The sequence below is a fragment of the Gopherus flavomarginatus genome, chromosome 16, assembly GCF_025201925.1.
Source record: "Gopherus flavomarginatus isolate rGopFla2 chromosome 16, rGopFla2.mat.asm, whole genome shotgun sequence".
In the NCBI taxonomy this organism is placed as follows: Eukaryota; Metazoa; Chordata; order Testudines; family Testudinidae; genus Gopherus; species Gopherus flavomarginatus.
Genome location: NC_066632.1, coordinates 18,454,131 through 18,469,904, shown reverse-complemented (window position 1 = coordinate 18,469,904; position 15,774 = coordinate 18,454,131). Strand labels below are relative to the sequence as shown.

General features: G+C 49.9%; 1 protein-coding gene across 3 annotated transcripts in view; it reads left to right on the top strand.

Annotated features, from left to right (window-relative positions):
- Positions 1 to 15,774, top strand: part of PPP1R1A (protein phosphatase 1 regulatory inhibitor subunit 1A) — a 61,524-nt gene that overhangs the window by 30,429 nt on the left and 15,321 nt on the right. For all 3 annotated transcript variants that reach the window (XM_050926007.1, XM_050926006.1, XM_050926005.1), the window contains exon 2: positions 5,810 to 5,870. In XM_050926007.1, the coding sequence (XP_050781964.1) occupies positions 5,810 to 5,870 (61 nt within the window). The remainder of the gene's footprint in view (positions 1 to 5,809; positions 5,871 to 15,774) is intronic.

Below are 15,774 nucleotides of genomic sequence, written 5' to 3'. Positions count from 1 at the left end.
GTTACTGGGCTCAGTACAGGGATAACTGGGGGACACTGAATGGCCTCTGTGACACAGGAGGTCAGACTAGATGATCTGAGAATCCCTTCTGGCTTTAAATCCTACAATTCACCCTTATTTTACAGAAGGGGAAACTGAGGGACAAAACAGGGGAACTGATTTACGCAGAGCCAGATAGCACAACAGGAAACAGAACCCAGGAGTCCATTTTGAAGTACTTGGAGGAGAGGAAGGTGATCAGGAACAGTCAACATGGATTTGCCAAGGGCAAGTCATGCCTGACCAACCTGATTGCCTTCTATGATGAGATAACTGGCTCTGTGGATATGGGGAAAGCGATGGATGTAATATATCTTGATTTTAACAAAGCTTTTGATACAGTCTCCCACACTATTCTTGCCAGCAAGTTAAAAAAGTATGGATTGGATGACTGGACTATAAGGTGGATAAAAAGCTGGCTAGATCGTCAGGCTCAATGGGAGTGATCAATGGCTTGATGTCTAGCTGGCAGCCGGTATCAAGCGGAGTGCCCCAGGGGTCGGTCCTGGGGCCAGTTTTGTTCAAAATCTTCATTAATTAACTGAATGATGGAATGGTTTGCACCCTCAGCAAGTTCACGGATGACAGTAAGCTGTGGGGAGAGGTGGATATGCTGGTGGGTAGGGAGAGGGTCCAGAGGGACCTAGACAAATTGGAGGATTTGGCCAAAAGAAATCTGATGAGGTTCAACAAGGACAAGTGCAGAGTCCTGCACTTAGGAAGGAAGAATCCCATGCACTGCTACAGGCTGGGGACTGATTGGCTAAGCGGCAGTTCTGCAGAAAAGGACCTGGGGATTACACTGGACGAGAAGCTGGATTTGAGTCAGCAGTGTACCCTTGTTGCCAAGAAAGTTAACGGTACATTGGGCTGCATTAATAGGAGCATTGCCAGCAGATCAAGGGAAGTGATTATTTCCCTTTATTCGGCACTGGTGAGACCACATTTGGAGTGTTGTGTCCAGTTTTGTTCCCCCCACTGTAGAAGGGATGTGAACAAATTGGACAGAGTCCTGCAGAGGGCAATGAAAATGATTAAGGGGTTGGGGCACGTGGCTTATAAGGAGAGGCTGAGGGAACTGGGCTTATTTAGTCTGCAGAAGAGACGAGTGAGGGGGAATTTGATAGCTGCTTTCAACTACCTGAAAGGGGGATTCCAAAGAGGATGGAGCTAGACTGTTCTCAGTGGTGGCAGATGACAGAACAAGGAGCAGTGGGGGAGGTTTAGGTTGGATATTAGGAAAAACTATTTCACTCAGAGGGTAGTGAAACACTGGAATGGGTTACCTTGAGAGGTGGTGGAATCTCCTTCCTTAGAGATTTTAAAGGCCCAGCTTGACAAAGCCCTGGCTGGAATGATTTGGTTGGGGTTGGTCCTGCTTTGAGCAGGGGGTTGGACTAGATAACCTCCTGAGGACTTTTCTAACTCTAATCTTCTATGATTCTATGACACCTAGCCTGGGGTGTGACTTGCTGGGCCTCCTTTGACTGGAGGGGTAGGGGGGTGAGATTCTGCATCCCACCATGTCCCTTTTGCTGCTGCCAGGAGGGGAAAGGCCCTGTATGCAGCTGGGGGAGAATGGCCCTGGCACAGGGACTGAACTGACAATCACAGGCCTCTCCATCAGCCCCAGGGTTGGGGGTGCTGGAGCAGGCTGGGACCAGAGGAGGCAGGCCAGCTGTGGGAGGGACCAGGGCTGTAGGGGACACTGCTATGGCAATTCTGGGTTGTGCTGCTGCCCACAGGCAGCTCGGCCTCGGCTCCCCATGGGCAGCACAAGCTCAGCTCCTCCTGGCTGTGATTGGCCACCAAAGCCCCATGGTGCTGAGTATGCACCCTGATTAGTTGACCAAAGCTATTTAAACTGGGCACAAGCTGCATCTTTCGGGCAAAGAGCAAATGCTTGGTATTGGTGGGTGAAACCCCTGCCCCCCTGGGCAGCAGCACCAAGAACAGCCATCCCCCCAGTGTCCATGCGAACGAAGGCCCCTTTACAAGGTTGTCTGCAGGGGTTGAACCTGGCCAGATGGAAAGCAAAGACATACAGCTGAGATCAGGGCCCCACATCACTAGGGCTGGATGGGCTCTTCCTGCCCCAGGGAGCTCACACTCTTAACTAGGCAAGACAGGCTAATGTTATATAATTGCCTCATGTTACAGATGAGGAGCTGAGGCCCAGAGACACTAAGGCCTGAATCCACAAAGGTATTTAGGCTCCTAAGTTCCACTGAAAGCAGCCTGAAATCAGGGAAAGTTAGGAAACTGAATACTCTGTGGCTCTGGGCCTAAGGGATTTGCCGAGGGTCACACAAAGCACCTGTGGCAGAACCAACAATTGCTCCCAGAATTTCTGAGTCTCAATACAACACCTTAAGTACAAGGCTATAATTCTATCCTGGTCAACTGCCTCCCCCAGCTGCCATGGGACCCCGCCCCATGACTAGTCAGGCTTCAATCTCAATGCCCCATCCAGCCACCTGTCACCCAAAGTAAACAAATGTAAATGATCGAACAGCACAGGTGGGCTCTGCTCTCTGTGCTGAGCAATGGACAGCACCCGGCCTTGGTGTGATCAATTTGTTAAACATGCCCTGGTAGTTAATGGCTGTACCTTGCTTTGAACACAGCAAGCGCTCGAATTAAATGATTAATTAATTACCCTTGTTGAAGTGCTCTGGCGATGAAGAGCACTATTAATAAGAGGCAGCCTCAGTGGAGGAGGAAGAGTGGAGTTAAACAGGACCACAAACAGCTCAGACATTGCCAAGTGTTTATCAGCACTGGGTATAATTAGCCCACGTACCTTATTATAGTCAATATTTTCCATGTTTGCCAGGAACTGTTTAAGACATTGATTTTAAAGGACATCTGCATCGTGCTGAGCTTGTTGGAAGCTGCCTAGGCTCCAAGCCACCCAGCCATGGAGGAACTTATGGCGCTACAGCGACATCAGGGAGCAGCTCCTTGTCTGGAGCTTTGCTGATTTGCACCCTTGCCTCCAGCTACATCATCTCAAGACTCATTACTGTTTCCATTCCCATTGCACCCAAGTCCAAACACCTCACCTGCCCCAAGAACTCACAACGTAGCAGGCACCATAGAGGGGAGAAGGGAAGGTTCATGATCCCCAGATCCCAGCTGAGGCCCAGAGGGATTATGTGATTAACTCAAGGTCACACCAGAAGGCTATGGCAGAGCTGGGAATTGAGCCCTCATTACCAGAGTCCCAACAACCTGCCTACAAGTCCAGCCTTCCTCCTATCCAGTGTTGCCTCCTGAGCCAGATTTTTGAAAGACCTCAGCTCCCATTTAGATGCCAAGAGAAGTGGGCCAGATGTTCAAAACAGTAACACATAGATCCTAAACTCTAGAAATTAGAGATCCCTAGCTCTTGTCTAGCACTTTTCATCAGTAGATCTCAAAGCACTTTACAGGTAGGTCAGGATCATTATCCCTGTTTTACAGATGGGGAGACTCATAGACTTAAGGTCAGAAGGGACCATTATGATCATCTAGTCTGACCTCCTGCACAATGCAGGCCACAGAATCTCACCCACCCACTCCTGTAACAAACCCCTAACCTATGTCAGAGTTATTGAAGTCCTCAAATCATGGTTTAAAGACCTCGAGGTGCAGAGAATCCTCCAGTAAGTGACCCGTGCCCCATGCTGCAGAGGAAGGCGAAAAACCTCCAGGGCCTCTGCCAATCTGCCCTGGAGGAAAATTCCTTCCTGACCCCAAATATGGTGATCAGCTAAACCCTGAGCATGTGGGCAGGACTCACCAGCCAGCACCCAGGAAAGAATTCTCTGTAGTAACTCAGATCCCACCCCATCTAAGATCCCATCACAGGCCATTGGGCATATTTACCTGCTAATAATAAAAGACCAATTAATTGCCAAAATTAAGCTATCCCATTATGCCATCCCCTCCATAAATTTATCAAGCCTAGTCTTGAAGCCAGATATGTCTTTTGCCCCCACTGCTCCCCTTGGAAGGCTGTTCCAGAACTTCACTCCTCTAATGGTTAGAAACCTTCATCTAATTTCAATTCTAAACTTCCTAGTGTCCAGGTTATATCCATTTGTTCTTGTGTCCACATTGGTACTAAACTTAAATAATTCCTCTCCCTCCCTGAGGCACAGAGCAAGGAAGTTGACTTTCCAAAGGTCACTAAGCAGGCCAGGTGCAGTACTATCCACTGGATGCCACTACCTGATTGTTTCTGTAATCCAATGAATCTACAAGCTTGCTGCTCTGGGCTGATGATGCAATGATTGTATCAGTTATAAACTATATATGGCTCCCTTGTCACTTTTTCAGCCTTTTCTTAAAGAGACGGTGTTCTTCATTGTTTGTGCCCTGGTCTACACTACAAACGTATGTCGGTATCACTATGTCAGTCAGGACCCTTGAGTGGTGCAGTTACACTGACCTAACTCCTGGCATAGACAGCGCTGTCAATGGGAGGGCTTCTCCTGTCGACATAGAAACCGCCTCTCAGGGAGGTGGAGTATCTACACTGATGGGAGAAGCTCTCCTGTGGGTGTAGGTAGTTTCTTCAGTAAGTCCTGCAGCTCTGTAAGCATAGACAAACCCCATGTTACATATGGGAATAGTGGAGCTGGTTGGGCAATCATTTCCCCCCTGTGAAAAGTTTAGCCGTTCTGCTGCAATTTTCCTTTGAAAAACAGTTTTGTTTCTGGTGAAAAACTGAAAAAAAAAGTGGATTTAAACTAAAATATCTCAGCTTTTGGGGCTTTGTATTTTTGACAAAAACCCAATTTTGGATGGAAATGGAAATTATTTTTTGAAAAATTCCATTTGGTCAAAAAACCATTTTCTATCAAAAATATTTATGGGAAATTTTTGACAGCTCTAGTCAATATTGCTGCATGTTGCCATGTTGGATACACTAACAGAGGACTGAGACTGGGCTCCTGTGGTTCAAGACAGGAGACCTGGATTCTATCGTCATGTTTGCCATCAATTTTATGCACAACCTTGGGCCTCTCTCGTGACTCAGTTTCCCCGTCTATAAAGTGGTGACGACATTCTTTCTCTACCCGCCCAGGGGAGGAGTCATTTATATTTGCCAGGTGCTTTGGGATCCTCAACTGAGAGTGATATAGAACCAGAATCCCAGAGTGAATTCCCACCTCCTTGCAACTTTATGGTTGTATGAAATCCTTCCCCAGATGCAGATTTTGGGGCTTGAGCTATTTCTAATTAATGCTGTACTAAATATCAGCCAACCAGCAGCTGCTGTGCAAGAGACACATGGCCAGGGTCAGGGTCAGCTCCAGGGTTTTTGCCTCCCCAAGCAGCAGAAAGAAGAAGAAGGAAAAAAAAAGCCACGATCGCGATCTGCAGTTCTACCGCCGCTGCTTCAGTATTCAGCGTCAATTCGGCGGTGGGTCCTTCGCTCCGAGAGGGAGTGAGGGACCCGCCGCCAAATTGCCACAGGAGACCCGGACGTGCCACCCCTCACCATTGGCCGCCCCAAGCAGCTGCTTGCTGGGCTGGTGCCTGGAGCCAGCCCTGGCCAGGGTGTAGTAAGTACCTACAGACAGGGCATCAGGCTGAACAGCAGTGCCGCTGATGGATGAAACCATGCAGCAGCCAGTTTCAAAAGGCTTGCTGCACCCGGCAGTGGCAGGCTGACCTGGCGTGTTGGCTCTGTCTCTGGGGTGCTGCCGTATTGTATTGCTGTGTCTCCTGTTGCACAGTGGATGTTTAGAGATTATCTTTGTCCCCTCTCTCTGTTTAGATCCGGAGGCGCCGGCCAACTCCAGCCACCCTGGTTCTGAGCAGCGACCAGTCATCCCCAGGTGAGAGTTGTAGCCACCGGATAATTTGCAGGAATCGGTCTCTCTTCCAGAGACCCTGGGAAACAGGTTTCTTTTCTCAGGCCCAGCCAGGGTGGGTGGAACTTGCAGAGCCCAGGCCCGTATGCCAGGGGTCTCTCCAGGCACACCAACCCCACTCCAAAACCTGCTCCCCATTAACGAGGGCCCCAGCCCCTGGCCAGCCAGTGGGCCTGGGCAAGGGATCGTGGTTGTAAGGTCTCCACATCCAGAAGAGCAGTCCTGGTTTCTGGCCACGTGCTAGTGGTGAATTTGTAGGCACCAATGCTCTAGTACTGCCCCACAGCGCAAACCCCCAGACTCGGGGGTGGGGGGACTTGCTCCCTCATCAGAGCGGGATTTCGCCCTCACCTTCCCTTCCAGCTGCTTCCCCACCCCCACCAGCACCACCTTGCTCCAATCCAGGCTGCACTTCCTGTTCTGCTCCCAGGGCAGGAGCAGTCATAGAGTCCCTGGGGGCTCAGCCCCCTGCCTCACCCTGTCAATCTTCCTTCTCCTTTGGAAACAGCTGCCTCTGGCATCCGAGAGCCCTGGCCTGCACTGTCCCATCCCAGGAGCCCTTTGGCAGCATCTCCCCGCACCAGGCAGCAGCTGCCTGGCTGAACTACATGTCCCTGGGATCTGTCTGTCTCTCTGTCTAGGGAGACCTCAAGGCAGCTGCCTGCCCTCTGCTTGCAAGGGCTGCATCTGACCTACAATGTGACATGTAGACTCTGACAGCAGCCATGGGGCTTCCAACCTCTGGGCTGGGGGACAGGGATGTGGCTGTCTACTGTGCTTCACTCCCCCTCCTTGAATCTCTCCTGCCTCCCTCTTCTCCTTCTGCCTCTCCCTCCTTCTCTCTCCAGCTCTCTCCCTCCCTCTTACGGTCTGTCTTTTGCTGTGCCTCCCTCCCAGCCGCACACCCGGCCCCTTGCAGGCTGCGCCTAGGGCCTGTCAGGCAGGGGGTGGTGTTTCCTCTGGGCATGGGATGATTGTGTGCACCAGACACAGGGGAGCGAGTTAGTCGAGGTTGGCATGAGCCATGCGAGTGGGTAAGAAAGCAGCAGGACTCAGACTGCACTGCAGAGGCCACCGATGGCGATTTCCAATGTGGTCCCCACAGTCTGGCCCTGAATCCCGTATTGAGGCTCTGAAATACATGGCCTGATTGTTCTTGCTTCTGATTTCCCAGTTCTTGTTGATTCGAGGGGGATAGGGAGATGATCAGCACCTTTGATATCAGGCCACTGATTTGGAAGGGGCTTGTGTTAAGGCATTTTGCAACCTGCATGTGTTCAGATGGTCATGGTGGCTATATCGACAACCCTAAAAGTTTACAGCTCATGAGCCTGTCTGAAAAATCATGGACTGTCCCCCTGTGGTTTACAGTGTAGTCAACTCTACCAGTCATCACAAGTAAGGCAGGTTTGGCCCCTCCTGCTGGAGCTCTTGTTAGAGGTCTCAACTAAGAACAGGGCCCGATCACGCAGGGCACTGCACAGACAGTCCCTGCCCCCAGCAGTTCACCATCTCACATGCAGCAGGGTGATACATGTAGAGTATAAGATGGAATAGAGATTCGCCAAATTCATGTCATGTCAGGACCACCTAATTTGAGGGGAACAAGTTTCAGACAGTACTTGAGTCCCAAAAAAGGAGTGCCGGAGCCCCCAGCCCCAGCTCCCCACTCCAAAGGAGTAATGGCAGCTCAATAACCAGTACTGTCCCGGAGCAGGGAGCTGGTCAGATGTACTGAAACGCTGCTCTGGAGTGTGTTGGCATGACTGAATTGCTAGTTCTGAGCCCAGCTATACTGGGATTCAAACTCATGACCAAAAGGTTCATTAGCAATGCTCCAAGCTGCTTTCTGGAAAGATACTTTTATTAAATGCCTGGTGCCCGTGGAGTAACCCTGCCCCTGAATTGGTGCTAGCTAGAGAGAGTTGGACAAGGAGCAAACTCTCAGCTGTTTGCAACAGCTCCCCCAAAGAAACTATATTGCAAAGCTAACAACAATAAAGCATTTCTTCAAAGGCTGGATGCTGCTCACTCTCTGGGAAAAGAACGTGTAAGACTATGTGTAATAGCACCACCTGGTGACTCCCACTAACAACACAGAACTAGAGCTGGGTTAACTTTTTCAGACAATAGTTCAGGGGTGGCCAAACTTCCTGGCCTTTCGAGCCACATACTACAATCTTCAGAAGTTTGAGAGCCGGGGCACACCTTCTGGGAGCCAGAGACTGGGGCTTCAGCCCCGCTCCTGCTGAAGCCACTAGCCCTGGCAGGTGCACCCTACAGGGTTGAAGCCCTAAGACCCCCCTCCCGCTGCACAGAAGCCCCGAGACCCCTGCTCCCTGCTGGGCGGAAACCCCTACCACACCACCCTGCTGCAAGGCAGAGGTCCCAAGCTCCCACCGCTCCCAGGCTAGTAGGTGGAGAATGGGAGATGTGAGGGAGGGACTCTGAGAGCCGAACTTCAGTGGTAAAAGAGCCACCCCTTCAATACTTTATTCAACAAAAAAATCAGTTTTAGGTTGACTGAAGCTTTTCATGAATTCAGGCTGAATTTGGCAAATCATTTCTGCCTTTAAAAAAAAGGTGTTTTTTTTTAAAGTTGAAACTTTTTACACTTTCAAAATGAAACATTTTGACTTTTACTTTCAAAACAATGTTCTATTTCAGAGTGTAGCTAGGGTAACTGAAAAACCAAAACGAAAGAGGAAAAATCACCTGAAAACAAAACAAAAAACCTGAAAATTTTCTGTTTTGGATCAGCGCAAACCAAACAGAAATTCGGATTTTTTGGTTCAGCCAGTGAATGAAAAAATCAATATTTCATTCAGCTCTATATAGATCACATTGTTACAGTGTTTTCTGGATGCCTGCCATACATTTTCAGGCTGGTCAATTCCATCAAATTCTTTTTGATGGAAAATTGGGTTTTTGATTAAATGATAGCAGCCCAAAGAGTCTGCTTTCTGAGGAAAAACACATTTTTTGTTAAATAACCAAACACCTGAAAACAGAAATATTTCAATTCAGAGAGCCTGCTGCAGGCCTCATGGGAGTTCTCATCTCCCCATTGTCCTCTATGAGCTGGCCTGGACTACGTCTCCCAAGATACACAAGGACTTCATGATGCAACTGCCTCCCCTCACCAGCTGGGAGATGCTGTCAGACCAGAGCCTGGCCTATAGAGGGGAATGGGAGTTTGGAGCACTCAGACTACAGATCCCATGAGGCATTTCCAGATGGAAATACTTTGTTTCCCACCAAAAAGTTGAAATTTTCTTCAAAAAACAATCCCATTTTCCAATCGCCTCTCCTAGATTTTCCTTTTCAGAACTTGGTGCTGTGGCTGCTTCACTTCTCCCGCCTCCCAAGCTTGCGGCGCCAATCAGCTTAGGCGCCGCAAGCCTGGGAGGCAGGAGAAGTGAAGCAGCCATGGCGTGCTCGGGGAGGAGGCAGGGCAGGGGTGAGCTGGGGTGGGGAGTTCCTCTGCATGCCGCCCCCCTCCATTACTTATTGCAGGCATCCCTTCCTGTGCTCCCCTTCCCCACTCCCTCCGCCTAAATGCTGGCAGTAACCGGGGCGGCCGAAGATTCGGCCGCCGTGGTTGCTGCTGAAGAAAATGACGCCCCCCCAAATGCCAGCGCCCTAGGCGACCGCCTAGGTCGCCTAAATCGTTGCACCGGGCCCTGTGCCTGCTGGATAGCTTCCTCCCATCTGATATGTGCAGACCATTAGTGGGTCTCCCTTTGTGTTAGCTGGTTCAGGTGAGAGTGTTTTCTGTTGTAGGCCAAGCTAGAATGACTCCCTTTGGCTTGCTTTTTGTGCCCAGCTCTGGGGAAGGAATCACCGCTTGCTAATTCCTATGGCAGAACTAGGATGACCAGATGTCCTGATTTTATCGGGACAGTCCTGATTTTTGGCTTTTTTTCTTATATAGGCTCCTATTACCTCCCACCCCAGGGCCGGCTCTAACATTTTTGCCACCCAGAGCAAAAAAAAAAGAGCGACGCCCTGCCGTAACACCCCCCCCCCGCGAGCGCCGCGCCGCCCAAGCTCACCCCCCCAAACGCCGGGCCGCCCAAGCCCCCACCCCCCAAGCACCACACCGCCCAAGCCCCCGCCCCCCAAGCACAGTGCCGCCCAAGCCCCCGCCCCCCCAAGTGCCATGCTGTTGAAGCCCCCCGCACCCTCCACCCCACGGCACGCCATGCCACCCAAGCCCCCACCCCTCTGAGTGCCGCGCCACACCGCCCAAGTTCCTGCCCCCCTCGAGCACCACACCGCCCAAGTCCCCGCCTCCCCAAGCGCCATGCAGCACTGCCCAAGTCCTCGCCTCCCCGAGTGCCGCGCCACCGAAGCCCCCCGCACTCCTGAGCACTGCGCTGCCCAAGCCCCTGTCCCCCCAAGGGCCACGCTGTTGAAGCCGCCCACACCCCTGCCCTCCCTTGCACCGCGCCACCCAAGCCCCTGCCCCCATGAGCGCTGCGCTGCACTACCCAAGTCTCCGCCTCTCCAAGCTCCGTGCCGCCAAAACCCCCCACCCCTCCGCCCAAGCGCTGCCTGGCCAAACCAAAAACAAACAAACCAAAAAACACCCTCCAGTGCCGCCCGGCCAAACTAAAGAAAAAAACAACCCGAGCGCCGCCCCACCCCAAGGTGCCGGCCCAAGCACGTGAATGGTCGGCTGGGTGCCTGGAGCCGGCCCTGCCCCACCTCAATCCCAATTTTTCGCACTTGCTGTCTGGTCACCCTAGGCAGAACAGCCACAGTCACTCTCACACTCACATGTTCCATTAAAATGGCAGCTGTTGCTTGGGTTTGGGTTGCAGTCTCCCCTGATGCAATGCTATGCTCTGCTCCATGCCTTCAGGGGCCAGGAAAGGCCTGGCCTGTTTCTGGGAGAAGCACTGCTGGCAGATTTAGCTGCTTTTCCAGCTAAAGCCCCAGCTCCCTCCACTCCACTGACAAATGAGCTGTGACACGCTACTGAGACCCACAGAGAGCTGCAGTCTTTTAAAAACAATCCTGGGCGATCAAATATGAATGAGCTCACAATGCCGCAGCCGCTCACTCCCTCACTCTCTGAGGGGCTGAGCAGAGCCTCCTTCAGATGGAGGGACAGCAGCTGGGAACCAGCGGCAAGCAGATTTTCAAATGTCAAGTCCCTCACTCCAGCTGGAGCCATTGATTTGGATCCAGGTTTTAAACATCCCAAAGCCCCATGGCATTTGGGTCTGGGGGTTTGGTTCAGCCTGTTATAAATGCCAGAGCCAGCGAGGTTCCTAGAGCTGCACTGATTAAACAAAAACTAATTGAATGCATGGAGCTGAGAGGAGCTGGCAGATGGACCAAACTTATTTATGCTGTAATTGGTCTGTCTTTCCTGCTAAAAACCCTTTTCAGCCATGGTACCCTCTGATGCACACAATGCAGGTATTCTCCCTGCAGCCAGATCGCAGGGAGAAGGCTCCACGCTCTGTCTCTTACCATGAAAGGAGCTGGCAGACGCTCTGTCAGCCAGGATGAAATCTCCTTCTCAGAGAGATGGAAAGTGACAGCAGGAATGAAATGTTAACGATGGGAGGTTTAGCATAGCCAGAGCCACACCAGGCCCTGGCTGCCCTCCATGACCCAACTCATGGGTTCTGCAGGGCTCAGGCATCCTTGCAGCCTGCCACACAACTATAGAGAGAGGGAGGGGCATCCACAGGACTCTTGCATTGGGCTGTGTGAGCCGCCATTGTGCCAGTGTCTTTCTGTGACCATTGCCTCTTTGTTCTCCAGAATCTCAATTTTCATTAAAAATATAGTAAAAGCCAGATCCTCGGCTGATGTAACCCGAGCACAGCACCGGTGCAGTCAGTTATCAGCGAGTATAACAAATGCAGTGAAATTCACTTGAGTATGCACAGACTAGAGCAGTGGCTGTAGGAGGAGTGAACTGCCCCCATTCATCTCAATGTGTGATGACTCTGAAGCCTACTAATTATATTTAAAAGGAGCAGAACCATCCTGTTATGAAGCTCTGTGCACTGAGTCTTCCTTTGGCATGTCAAGAGAGTAGCATTTGGTGGCTGTTTGTGGATGGAGCCTGGGACCATCTTAGGTGACAGCTTCTTATTATAGTGATCACTCAAGCACCCTTGTCTGTTGGTTGTGTCTCATCCTATACTAATGTGACCTGCATATAGCATCCAAGATCAGGGCCTCTAGGCATGACCACATCTAAATAACAAATAATAACAATGCATTAATAAGAAATTATTTTTTCCACTTCACCTGCTCTGCATGATAGGATCATGGAGGCTCGTTTCGATGGAGAGTAGGCTCGTCCGTTTTATTCAGGTTATCTGCTGCTGGGGGAATTGCGTTCTCCACAGTGGCTGGCTAAGCCCTGCCTTTACGAGAGAATTACATCGATTGTACTTTACCTCACTGTCATTATCTTGACCTTATTAGCACAAGCCAGTGCCTCCACACTCAGCAGGCACACGTGTGGCACATGTCATGCTCCTGGAGAGACACGGGTTGGTCACAGAGCTTCCTGCTGAGCAAGATACACACCAGATGTGAGCACTGCAAGATCCTTTAATACTTTGCCAGGTATGACAGAGGTTAACTTAACTAAGCCTACGTCCACACTACAGCTTTAAATCGATATTAGTAAAATCGATTTTATAAAACAGGTTTTATAAAATCGATTTTACGCGTCCACACTAGGGCACATTACTTCGGTGGTGTGCGTCCATGGTCCCAGGGTACCATCGATTTCCGGAGCGGTGCACTCTGGGTAGCTCAGTAAAAGAATAGGACCAATAACTTCGATATCCGTCCACACTAACCCTAAATCGATTTAGTAATATCGATTTTAGGGTTACTCCTTTCGTTTAGCTGGAGTACAGAAATCGATTTTAAGACCCCTTAAAATCGATTTTAAGTGCCTTGTAGTGTGGATGGTTACAGCGTTAAATCGATTTAACGCTGTTTAAATCGATTTAATGCTATAGTGTGGACCTGGCCTAAGGTATGTTTCACACAATGTCACCTAGTGGCTGAACTATATAATGCAGTTTAGCATTCTATTACATCTCCCCCTTTAAGTTCTACATTCTTGCCATTTACAAAATGTACACTATCACGCTATCTTTGAAGCTCAGCACGTATCAGTCTGTTAAGTGCCTCTGAATCATAGTGATTTTCTGATTACACAACCCAAACACATAACAGCTTGCTCATCTGGCTGTCCATTAATTGCAATGACTGGCTATGTTCAGTTTGGAATCCTTGTGTCTACTTCTTCTGCATCCGCCATCTGTAGAGTTTGCTCTGTTGATCTTGCTGAGGAACAAATTGTAGATGACAATAGTTTCTGTTGAACTATCCACTGTTGGTCTCGATCACATATAATCTGGGTGATAAATTCTTTTTCTTTACAATAGCTGGAGCTATCCATCCTTTTTTGCATCCAATTTGACACAAACAGTCACTGGGTTCTAGACCCAGCTGTTCTCGGAGTGACATCTGTTGTAAAAGTGTTTTTTGATATTTTTTTCCTTTTTCTCCGATTTGGCTACTGTCTTCATGTCTGGCCGCTTTCGAGATAGTTTCTGTTCCAAAGTTGGAACAATAGTTCTGAGCTGTATTCCCATCAGGATTTGTGATGGACTATATCCAGTAGCCACTATTGGTGTTGATTTGTAACTTAGAAGAGCAAGGAATGGATCTTCCTGCTGTAGGATTTTGTTGGCTGTCTATACATCTTATTCCAGCCTCTCTATTCAATTGTGGCTAATGTGGGTTAATTCTATCTTCAACTGTAGCTTCTGTGAAAGATTTTTATGTGTTAACTCGGTCTCTTATGAAAGAGAGAGCTCTTATAAAACATTCAGCATTTCTCAGATGAAAACATGCTCTTTCATAAACCACATTTCTCCGAGGTATAAAATATGCATCAGACATAGCCAGAACCCTTTCATAGTCATCTTTATGACTGTCTTCAGTAAAGTCAAAGGATTTGCCGGCTGCCCAATAGCATAAACAAAGAAAATACCCGAATATCATCAGTTTCACTATGGAACTTGGTAGCAATGCAAAATCTTGCAAAATATTGTGTTCAGTCTGTCCATTCTGAGGGTTTGTCAATGCTGAAGTTCTCCGGGGCATTGAAGAGTGGCACTTTGATGAGATCCTGCAACCTTTGATGCTTTGTTCCTTCTGTTTCCAGCTTTTGTTGCTGTTTCCCATCTGTTTCTATTCTTAGTTTATTTCTGATGCCATGTCATGATCCTGTACCAGACAGGGTCTGGTCACAGAGCTTCCTTCTGAGCAAGATACGTACTAGATGTGTGCACTATTAGTCTGTTCATTGCTCGGCGATGTATGGCTGAGGTTAGGTTAAATAAGTTAGGTTACACACAGCACTGCCTAGTGGCTAAACAGTATAATAGAGTTTAGGATTCTGTTACAGCAGTGGACTTGCTATTACATCCCATGCTGCACTCAGTCATGTTAATCCCAGAATCCCCGGCACTGCTCCAAACAACAATTCATTGTGGATGATTTCACATGGTCTTCTGGGCAGGTGCCCAGGTAACATGCGACCAGACAACTAGCGAAGTTACCATGGACAATAAAGAGGAAGGGGTGCAAATCGGGATAAGGAAAGAAGACATCAGAGGTCTTCTGACCAGTTTGAATGAATTCAGATCAGTGGGGCCAGATGCTGTTCAGCCCAGGTTACTGAAGGAATTAGCTGAAGCCACTGGCAATAATATTTACAAACTCATGGATGACAGGAGAGGGCCCGGATGACTGGAGAAGGGCTAACCTAGTGCTCATCTTTAAAAGGAGGGGAAGGAGGAGCCGGAGAACTACAGACCAGTCAGTCTGACTTGTTACCTGGGAAGCTACTACAGCAATGTATAAATAGGGACCTACCAATTTACAGCCATGAAAAATGCATCACAGACTGTGAAATCTGGTCTCCCCTGTGAAATCTGGTCTTTTATGTGCTTTTACCCTATACTATACAGATTTCACAGGGGAGACCAGCATTTCTCACATTGGGGGTCCTGACCCAAATGGGAGTTGCAGGGGGGTTGCAAGGTTATTTTAGGGGCGTTGTGGTATTGCCACCCTTATTTATGCACTGCCTTCCGAGCTGGATGGCTGGAGAGCGGCAGCTGTTGGCTGGGTGCCCAGCTCTGAAGACAGTGCCCCACTAGCAGGAGTGCAGAAGTAAGGGTGGCAATACCATACCATGCCATCCTTACTTCTGCACTACTTCTGAAGGTGGCTCTGCCTTCAGAGCTGGGCTCCCGACCAGCAGCCGCCTCTCTCCAGCTGCCAACATAATGTTCGTTCTTTCTTTCTTTCTTTTTCTCCCAGCACTTCGGAGCAGCATGAGGGGAGGAATGAGGGACCACTGAGGTCTGGGAAGGGGAGAGGACCAAGGGCTCTATTCATAGGTGGCAAGTGAACCCCCCCCTTCGGGGAGGCTAGCCTGCCATCTCTTCCAACAGAGGCCCCACCCACTGAGCTCCCCTCTCACACACACACCCTGTGGCCAGAGCCCCTTCCCCTCTCCCGGCCTGGCTGCTGCAGTCGCTCTGGCCAGCCTGACCCCAGGGCTGGCCCAAGCCGCCCCAGCCTGTGGCAGCCCCCAGCTGCCAGCCAAGCCCCTAGCTCCAGGCTGGGGCTGGAGCTGAGCCTCTGCCAGCTTCGGAGCAGGGTGAAGGGGGAGCGTGGGTGGGGCCACAGTCTAGATTAGGGGAAATTTAGCCTCCCCTGTCCTATGATACCCACTGACCTGCTGACTCTGGATCCATTGAGGACCCTCCTGAGGGCCACAAGTTCCTGCAGCCTCTCAGTG